This window comes from Paralichthys olivaceus, chromosome 6 (assembly GCF_024713975.1).
Source record: "Paralichthys olivaceus isolate ysfri-2021 chromosome 6, ASM2471397v2, whole genome shotgun sequence".
NCBI lineage: Eukaryota > Metazoa > Chordata > Actinopteri > Pleuronectiformes > Paralichthyidae > Paralichthys > Paralichthys olivaceus.
Genome location: NC_091098.1, coordinates 2026157 through 2036834, shown reverse-complemented (window position 1 = coordinate 2036834; position 10678 = coordinate 2026157). Strand labels below are relative to the sequence as shown.

Sequence of the window (10678 nt, the reverse complement as noted above, 5' to 3'; positions counted from 1 at the left end):
GTAAACAGACACAGACAGACATGAACAAACAAACAGACAAACAGGTAAACAGACACAGACAGACATGAACAAACAAACAGACAAACAGACAAACAGACACAGACAGACATGAACAAACAAACAGACATGAACAAACAGACAGACAGGTAAACAGACACAGACAGAAATGGACCAACATTCACAGCAGATCATTGTATCCTAAAACTCTTAAGTATTTGTACATGTGTATTCTGTGTTGTCTGTGTTTTAGTCCAGTGTGGGATTATTACTCAGTGTAACTTTCAACACAACTTCTTGTACCTGTGTGTGTGTGTGTGTGTGTGTGTGTCTGTGTGTGTGTGTGTGTGTGTGTGTGTGTGTGTGTGCGCGCGCGCGCGCGTGTGTGTGTGTGTCCTCCTCTGTCTCCTCCGGCCTCCCGTGTGTCGGGGGGTGCTTGGTTTCCTGTATGAATAGTAAATGCAAACCACGTGGTGTGAAAGCAGACTGCAGCTTCTTTTGTTCAAATCAATCAACCCGGAGACGGACAGAGAGCTGCTGAATCAGGAAATCACCGGTACGTGTTTTAGTCGTGCCTTTGTCAGATCACTAACAACGTCTCCTGTCCAAAGATCACACGGACTGTAAGTGTGCTCAACTATTACACCGGCACTGACGGAAATGTTGAAAAGTTTTTATTGTCGCGTCGTTGAATGTTGAATGTAACGCTGGTGCCCACGTCTTTATTTAGAGAGCCTGTTAGCTTACAGTAGCGAGGTTAGCACAATGAGCCCCATCAGTCCGTCTGTGTTTGAGCCATTTCAGTCAAACGATGGAGGTTCGTGTGTTTGTTCGAACTTCACCGGGGCGGTTTGTGTAGCGGCAGCCTCGCCGTGTAGCCTCCACTTTACACGGTGAGGGTTAGCTCGTCGGCTAGCTTGCAGCCCGAGCGTAATGTGAACAAAGAGCGACAGTGGTTAGCTCGTTAGCCTAATGAGGCTAGCAGCTAGCTTGTGGAGCGACACCGGTACGTGGTTCAGTATCTTGTTTTTGTTTTTGGGTTCCTGGCTCTAAACACAACAGGGAGAACAATGTACTTTGGGTTTAAAGTGGTTTCTGCTTTAACCACTGTTACTCCACAATAGAGTTACCCAGGGACAGATGCTGTTCTCCAGTGAAGTCTGACCTGTGAACTTCTCTAAGTTAATATAACAAACAGAAGTGCTACCCATTGCTGTAATCATGCCATTCTTCCACTCATTATGTGCAGTGCTTTGTATCTGCCTACTGTGTAACGTGGTTAACAGATGTCCCTCCATGTGTTGTTCCTCTTTATTCAGTCATGTTTGATTATTTTCTGTCTCACTGTGCTGCAGAAGATCAATTGTATCGTCTAATTTTTCTTTAGGTGTTCTTGAATTATATATTTATCGGGTTAGAAATAAGATCTCATTACTTTTCTTTTCAATATCCCATGAAATCACTGCATTTTTATTGTAAGCAGTTTCATTCTTAATTCCACTTTTTTTAACCCATTTACTGCTTCTTTCTCACAGAAACAGCTTCTGATCGAAAAAATGCCACGCAAGAAGGTGACAGACATCTCAGGGAACGGTGGGGTGAAAAAGAAGAGGGCCAGCGGGAAAAGGAAAGAGAGAGACTTCAGCAGCGATGATGAGTTTGACTTCGAGCAGGAGAACAACAAGAAACCTGGCAGGCCCGCTGCCAAGTCCGGTCTGCAGCCTGTCACTGTGGCAGATGATGTCAAAGAGACAATAGTGGGTTCCGTGCAATGTCTAAAATCTTACTGCCATGCCAGTTTTAGGAAACTCAAAATACTGTTACTAATTTACAATGAAGCAGCCATTCTGCTACAGTTGTAGAAATATGGTTTTGGAATTAACGCTACAATTTATGAACTTTTATTCATGTTATTGACTTTATTGTTCTCCCTCTACAGAAACTTGAATGCCCAAAGGTAAAAGGTCAACTACTCATCTTTGGAGCAACCAACTGGGATTTGATTGGAAGAAAGGAGGTGCCCAAACAACAAGGTAGAATATTTTGATTTCAAATGCCAAATTCCACACATAGTCCTAGATGCTGCACCAAGTCACTTGGTGGATTGATGAACAATTGTTGGTTAAGAAATATCCACAACAAGCAAATAAAACAAATCTGATGTTTAGATTTGATGTAAGGGTTCTCTTTTCTTCCTGACAATGCACAGACAAGACGTAGGGAGTTGTACAGCCAGACAGAATCAATAATAGATTGGTGATTGGTAGGTTGATATGTGGGCCTTTGTTTGGGATGTACAGACAACATATGTGTTAATACCAGTGAGATCCCATTAATTGATTGTGACATTAATGCCTATTCATATGTATGCATGTTCTGTGTTGCCCCCCTGCTGCAGGCCCACTGATGCCTGGGGCAGTCTGTGCACTGCCTTGTTCCATCCTTTTCTCACTACTCTGGTACACACTGATAAATCAGCTTTGTGTAGACTGAATGGGGGTTGGGGTGTCAGCAGGAGCAGCTGCATAGACAAAGACCATCTCTAGATAGGCGAGATGCTGTGCCTGCCAGAACACCAAACACACATTCAAATAATTCTTTTGTTGTGCAGTTAGACTCAACATACACTTAAGGCCGGAAGTATTGGACAGTCACACATTTTTGGTTCGTCAGGCTCTGTGCTTCAGCATATTACCTTTTTAATTTGAAATGGAGACTTCATCAAAGTGCCACGTCTCAGTTTTGATTTAAGTAGTTTTACATTAATATAATAATAACAAAAAGTAGTGTATGGGAGATATACCCCTGTAAACAACGTCCCCAAGTTTTAGGGGTCCAAAAGTAATTCAACTAAATGTTTCTTGGACCACTGTTTGCCATTTCACTGATAGTTTGTGTATAAAAAGTTCACAAAGGGCTCAGCTGACTGAAAGTCGAGTTACCATTTAGCCTGAGGTGGAATCGGTAATATGAGGAGTGAACTGGCTACTGTGCAAGTGAATAAACTAAAACTGCAGTACCTCCTCCCAACAGTCCAATCAAAGTCAACAAGCTGCACCAGATTGCACACACTCTTATATATCCGTCCTCTTAATACACCTTATTTTTTTTCATCAAGATACATCCTCTGATGAGAAACAATTACAGTGTAGGTGTTGATATTCTTCTTCATCCTCCTTTACATTAGCCAGGAAACAAAATAAGAGACGGTAGTGTGAGATGAGTGTTGACACAATTATTGTGAACAAATGAGGTCACAATATCAAGATTATCACAATCTATACATATAGTCTTTTAAAGTCATTTTTGGAAAACGATTTATGATCGAAATACTAACAAGATTTTTTTCAGCACATTATGTAGGCCAAACAATAACTATTAACTAACACCTACTTTGTTGGTGTGTGAAACAGATAGTATCTGCATCACGACAGAAAAAAATATAAATTATATAAGATTGAGACACCCCTATTATTGACAGATAGTCCGTGTTTTTTATGGGTACAATGATGTCTGTTTCCAGCTGCATTCCGTAACCTGGGCCAGAATCTGTGGGGTCCTCACCGCTACGGCTGTCTGAGCGATGTCCAGGTTAGCTGTGTGGTGTCTGGGCCCTGTGCTGCACATAGTCTCCTGATGACCACTGAGGGCAAGCTGTGGAGCTGGGGTAAGTAACATGCTGCATTCAGGTACAACTGAGTCAAAAGTTTGCATTAAACCACAAATGTAATGGGTTTATACCATGTTAATACAGCATTGAGTACTGACTGTATGCAGCTTTACATCCAGAGTTGAAAGAGTTATCCATCACTGTGCTTGATTTCTGTCTTCCTCAGGTCGTAATGACAAAGGTCAGCTGGGTCATGGTGACACCAAACGCCTGGAGGCTCCCAAGTTAATCGAGGCCCTGGCAGATCATGTGATTGTTGCTGCAGCCTGTGGACGCAATCACACTCTGGCACTCACAGGTAGAGCCCCAGTGCTGGCTTATCATCAAGGACGCCTGTTTTCATTCTAGCAAAACAGCACAGCAGCTGATTTCAGATATTTATTTTTTAGTTGGTGTCGATCTGTAGTACTTATCATTTGGAATTAATACAAACTTTCATAGCTCAATGTTAATACCCTTTCCACAGAATATGTTGGTTAGTAAAAGCTGCTGTTTGCTGACTGTTTGCTAATGGTTTCTCCTCAGAGGATGGCACTGCGTACTCTTTTGGTGAGAACAAGCTCGGCCAGCTTGGCCAAGGCAACCAAACTGATGCCGTCCTCAGCCCAGCAGCAGTAAGTCATCACCATCCTACGTAAAAGCTGGTGCAGAGCCAGGCTACCGATAAGCTAACACAAATGCACACTGTGATACATACAGTATATACATAGATAGGCAATTTCAATATTTCCGCTGCTTATTTCATAGGGTGGGTGAAAGCATTGAATCATGTTAAAATGATTTAAGTGTGTTCATGCTGTCGGCAGGATTGTCGCAGTGCCTAATCAAAAGTTTGACAGATTTGTGTAAAATCAGGGACTCTTGGGCGGCAATATGCCAGCCTGTTTGGCTCAAGCAGGCTGGTCAAGGTTTGTTGGGTTAACATGTGTGCACATGCACAGTTTATGTTGTGGCTCATTCTGAAGGTTGTAACCAACACGCAACATATGTCAAACGTTAGACTGACTCTGAATATTCATCATGTTTAGAATGTGAGGCAGCACTCAGACAAAATTCTGGGTATGTATGTTGTTGTAGGTTTTGTGCAAGAGACATTTATTCTGAGTAGAAGTAGCAGAGGTGCAGCTCATCTAACAGACTAGGCTGCGGATACTTAGCTGATCTAGCTTTCTGCCCCACTTGTATTGTAATGCAGCTAAAATAAAGAAAGGATGCCTTCTCAGCTTTAGCAGTAAATATTTTTAGTATAAATAACCCGATCCATTGTGCTGCTCTATTGTGAACCTTCTCTCTTTCTGTAGATTTCCTACAATGGCCAGCCCCTGGTGAAGGTGGCTTGTGGTGCTGAATTCAGCATGGTGGTGGACTGCAAAGGAAACCTGTACTCCTTTGGCTGCCCAGAGTATGGACAGCTGGGTATGTTCACCGCATCCAAATACAACCATTCGTCTGCATGTTTCATCGTTGCTGTGTGTTTTTAGTAACATAGCTATTTATCTAATATAACTAGAAACGATGTCTGTCCATCTGTCTGTGCTTCGATTTTCTGCTGTTTTACGCTCTGCAAATTATTGATCGGTTTGTCATGGTAGTACAACATGTATGCTAGAAGCAAATGGCTATGGAGCAGTGACAGCAAGTCAGCTCAATTTTGAACTGTGGCTATTATTATTATTATGTCATTCTTAAGGTATTGGTTCTAGTCAAATTATTACTTATATTCATAATAATATATCAGTTTGTTTTATGGCAGGGTAGAGTGATACTTTTCTATATCAGTGCAACATGTTTTTTATTTTGTTCACCTGAGAGCCTTGACAAGTTTATTCTCAGTCTGTTAACTCAGTGATCTAGCATTGATTATTTTATGTCTGTGTATATATCTGTTTAACAGTGACCACTCTCACACTGCAGGTCACAACAGTGATGGGAAATTCATAGCTCGTGCCCAGCGCATTGAATTTGACTGTGAGCTCATTGCTCGTCGGGTTGCCATCTTCATTGAGAAGTCCAAGGACGGTCAGGTCATGCCCGTGCCTAACGTGGTGGTCAGAGATGTGGCCTGCGGGGGCAACCACACGGTGAGAATATACACTTATCAATCTCATTACAACTAAATGGAACAGTTCTAACAAAGCCTAATGTCTGATGCCATTATCCTTTAAACTGAGCATTTAAACGTGTGTGTGTGTGTGTGTGCGTGCAGCTGGTGCTGGATTCTCAGAAGCGAGTGTTCAGCTGGGGTTTTGGTGGTTACGGTCGTCTGGGCCACACGGAGCAGAAGGACGAGATGGTTCCCCGACTGGTGAAACTGTTTGACTTCCCTGGACGTGGTGCCAGTCAGATCTTTACAGGCTACCAGTGTTCCTTTGCTCTTAGTGAGATGGGTAAGAGGAGAGCATGTCATGGTGTATTTATCATATGTTAAATATTAAGTTGAAGTGACTCATGTGATCAATGATGCTGTATGTTGTTGCTGCATTTGTAGTTGTTGACCACTTTTGTATTTGCAGGGGGGCTGTTTTTCTGGGGGGTGACAAACACTTCCAGAGAGTCAACCATGTACCCCAAATCCGTGCAGGATCTGTGTGGCTGGAAGATCCGCAGTCTGGCATGTGGGTGCGTATGTTAATTCTTACTCTCTGTAGCTGCAGTGCCTTTTTTTGTATTTGTGTGGAAAATCCAATTTTCCCTAATGATTATCATGACCAAAATAATTCATGATGATATTGTTATGATACCTATATCACCTTTAACATAATTTAAGTTGTGTTTTATCTCATTTAGGGCAAATCCTCAAAATACTATAAAAACTGCTACCTACTATAGAATGGATGAATACGAGATCTTTACTCTAGTGACACACACACGCACAGATATCTTGTAGGGGATTATACACAGAAAAATAGTTTCTGCCTGATTGTAAATACTTGCGGTTCAAACTCAAAGCAAATGTACTGTAACTGAGAGAGCAAGAGTGCTGTGAGTCATAATCAGCAGTTTCTGTGAGGTGCCTCACCACTCTGCACTTACGGTTTTTTTTACATATATAATTTCCGGTCATTTTGCCTCTGCATGCGTGGCGTTTAGCACACAATTATAATTTTCTAATTTACTCTAATGACTAAGACCCGTCATATTGGTGATATGTTATTACTACATCACAATAGAGAAGGAAAAAATGTAGGAGGTGCTGTTTTAACACATTATCATTTGCATAATAATACTATATCAATAATACATTTTAGAAATTCATATCGTCAGATTATAATCACAGTTCTAAAACGAACCTGCACTCCTGATGTTGTAATACAGTATATAGACAACACAGAGGGTCTGGTTATTAGTAGTAAAGTATATCATGGGCAAAGGAAAGCAGTAGCTGGTTCTTACAAGTGCTGGCTACTGACGACTATTTTTAATCATCCCTCCCTGGACACTGGCGTATAGTAGTTGTTCTCTGTGTGAAGTCTGATTGTGTATCTGTATTTAACAGGAAGAGCAGCATCCTCGTTGCTGCAGATGAGAGCACAATCAGCTGGGGCCCCTCACCTACATTTGGAGAGCTGGTAAGACCGGAGGCCTCATCAGATGGTGGGGTGAGATTGTTTTGACTGTTGTGATGCTCAGGAGCTCAGCACTGATTTTATCTTTTCATGCTAATTCAGGGATATGGAGACAATAAACCCAAATCCTCCACCACAGCACAGGAGGTTAAGACCCTGGATGGCATCTACATTGAGCAGGTAAGTGGCAATACTCACAGTCCTAGTGTTTCCCAACCCCAGTGTTTTTTTATTAGTCTCATCTGAGTGCATAAATCTAAACCAGACTGTGCACATCCCTGCTAACAGCTGTTGTTCTTGGAACTAAATGCCAACAGCAGCATGCTTAATGTGTTAACATGCTAGTGTTTAGCATGTATAATGTTTATCATGTTCACCGTCTTAGATTAGCCTGTTAGCATGCTAGCATGTGTTTTTAGCACTAAACATCATGTGCCGCTCAGGCTGATGGGAATGACATTAGCTTTGCAGGTATTTGATGATGGGGACACTAGAGGAAAACTTTACCCCTTTCACTGTTGTAGCGTTATAGAAATTGATATTTTTTTTCTCAGTACCATAAATGTCAGTGCAGTATTTTTATAATCTTAATCCTGTACACAGCTGCTTGTATTCAGGGCAGAGAAAGTTGTTCTCCAGGAGAAATGCTGCTGTGTAGATTATGTGTCTCTAGTCGGTATCCCGAGAGAACACTGGAGAAAGCAGTTGATGTAAATACATTGATTTGAACTATATATTAGTTTCTCCTGCTCTGGTCACATCCACTTACACATTTACTTAAACATCCTGTGCTGTTATGCATCAAAAACTCACCTTGAGTTCAGATTGTGTTAAATTTGAGGAGTGATGAACCAAGATGTTGGTAAGAGGAACATGTGTAAATCATCTGATTGTTCCACAGTATAATGACTCACTTCACCCAGCGAAAAGCTCTCTGTCTGTTTTATACCTGATGTCCTGAAGGCCTCAAAGAATAACAGCTGAAACTTTAAGATGTTGTGTCAGCGTTGAGGTTGGAAGTAGTAAAATGTCCTGGACCTCTGGAAAAGATCACTGAGTGTCATGTGTTGTTTGCGCAGGTGGAGATGGGCTACGCTCACTCGCTGGTGATTGCCAGACAGGACACTCAGCAGGAAGAGGAGAAACTGAAAAAGCTGCCTGAGTACAACCCCAGGACAATCTGATTGGACCTGCAACAGCAACACCTCAACCTTTTTCACTGGGGCAAAGACCAGCGCTACTAAGCAGGAGCCCCTGACCTGCTTAGTTGTTGCTGGTCATGGTGGTGTGCTAGTGGGATGGTTGAGTTCGGGGGGGGGGGGGTGGCTCTCTAAAGTCTGAAAGATATCCACACATCTCAGCTACCAGCAATGGTTCTACATCAATTAGGACACTAAAATAAGAGAAAATGGGACTGGAGGTGGACAGATCCTCTGGATGGTCCAACTCTCACAAGGAATGGTCAAGGTATCTTCACTTCCCACCTCGAGTGAACAAGCAACAGTTTGCTCCAAGCACTTAAAACTTAGCAGAGTTGTGCTTCCCAAACCCTTTTTCCATTTTGTAATACAGCCAAACATTGATGTCTTCATGTCTCTTGTTCTGTTGTTGTTTTCTTTGTTGCAGTATTTGAAATGATAGTAGTTTGTCACATTTACGGGTGCTACAGCTGAGCCCTCAGACTTTTCCTTCTGAGGGCTTTTCAAAGGTTTTCAAAAACACTCCATACCTGTGCCTTTTTCTACATGTATGTTCAGGATATGGAAGTTGTGTTTCTGTTGCTCAGAGAATCAGCTGTTTGGTCTGATTTTCCTGGGCGTGGCAGTATGGGTAGGGGGCGTGTGTGTGCAGCTGCCACAGATTACAATCAGGATTTTGGAACATAATGTTCTGAGTTAGTGCACTTCACTCAATGTTACATTCCTTTAGTCTTCTTCAGTATTTGCATCAAGGATGCACACCTCAGTCCTTCCAAGACCACACTGTCTGCTCTCTCTGCTAATTTGAGTAATATTAATTATTCCAATGCTCAAAGCGGTTCCACAAGCAGCTCCAAACTTTTAGAACCAGTTATGTCCTGTCTGGAAACGGTTCTGTGTATCGAGGTGTGTTGGGAACAAAGGCGTATTATTGTTTTGAAATCAGCACAGGTGTTTTTCTTGGATCTGTGCTACATTCTTTTTTATAGTGAAATTTATCGGCTACATTGTTTTTCATTGAAATGGTTAAATAAAGATGTCATGTTAAATGATTTTTCCTCACCTCACCACTTGTGCTACAGCTTTACTTGTTTTCATCCATGTCTGTGTGTATAATATAACTCACTATTGCAAGGACGGATTGTCACTAAACTTGGTGGAAACGTTACCTGGGAGAATATCTCCACATGATTAACTTTTGGAGCTGATTAGACAAAGTTAACAAACACATCTCTGCAAATAATCTATTGATCAGAAAGTTATTCTCCATCATGTCATATCAGTGATGTCATGCAGAGTTCAAACATGTATTCCTCCATAGACATAACTTAAAGCCATTATAGATAGATAAAAAATCTTTTGATCATATGGTAGGAATGACATCATTAGGAAGTCAGGAAATTGTCATGTAGAGTAGCAATGCACTATGATTAGAGATGTGAAAAAGAAAAGTCAGATGAACCAATTCTCCATTTTGTTTAAATAATATCTTAACTTTTACAACTTTAAAAAGTTGACATTGCCTGAATAGGGTTCAGTTCTGAGCACAGTGTAAACGCTTCCCTCTTACAATGTAGCAACATGGAGCTGTGTGCAGCAGCAATTGTTGGGTAGGACTCAGCAGCAGTTTCCTCACAGTCCACACTCAGTAATGCATCGTCTAAATGTTTAAGTCCAGTTTCTCTTAAAACATTAAGTTCACGCTTGACCATTTATCTTGAATTGGTTTTAAGGGAACCACTCACTGGATGGTGAGAGATTTCAATCTCATTGTCTCAATAAGCAAATGGGTAATAGAAGTATGATAATGCACTGAGCTCTGACAGCTTTCATTCAGCCAGTATTAAGGTTTTCAGGTTATTTGAGAGACTGCTGCTTTTCACTGGACTGGACCACACACGTCAGCTTTCAACCAGTTGCCAGTTTCGCCAGTTGTTCCTCTTGAACGACTTTAATAGATACTGACCACTGCAATAGGCACAGCCCACAAGACTGGGAGAGGCTGACCTCAAGTAGAGAGTAAAGCGCTTTGAATGGTCATCAAGATTAGAAGAGTTCTATATAAATCAAACCATTTAGCCATTTTAATCTGGCTCTTGTCAAAGTCCCTCTGATCCTTAACTCTGGCCCTTTGTTGCTGCTTCCAACACAAGCAGGTGTGGCTCAGGAAATGGAGCGGGTTGTCCGCACACCAGAAGGTCGCCAAATTGCCCCTGACGGCTGTACATGCAGAGTGTGATGACATA

The 10678-nt window shown here is 41.7% G+C and overlaps 1 protein-coding gene across 2 annotated transcripts; it reads left to right on the top strand.

The window, feature by feature from the left end:
• The first annotated feature begins 378 nt into the window (after positions 1 to 378).
• On the top strand, positions 379 to 9499 carry rcc2 (regulator of chromosome condensation 2). 2 transcript variants are annotated; one of them, XM_020089387.2, is made up of 13 exons: positions 379 to 553; positions 1533 to 1754; positions 1937 to 2030; positions 3521 to 3664; positions 3834 to 3965; positions 4193 to 4281; positions 4969 to 5083; positions 5582 to 5748; positions 5874 to 6054; positions 6181 to 6286; positions 7164 to 7236; positions 7336 to 7413; positions 8313 to 9499. In XM_020089387.2, exons 2-13 carry the CDS (start codon positions 1554 to 1556, stop codon positions 8415 to 8417), a joined length of 1485 nt encoding a protein of 494 aa, XP_019944946.1. In that variant the 5' UTR covers positions 379 to 553; positions 1533 to 1553; the 3' UTR covers positions 8418 to 9499. The 2 variants fall into 2 exon arrangements, with proteins under 2 accessions (XP_019944946.1, XP_019944945.1); XM_020089386.2 differs by having other exon boundaries at positions 379 to 620.
• Positions 9500 to 10678: the final 1179 nt, after the last annotated feature.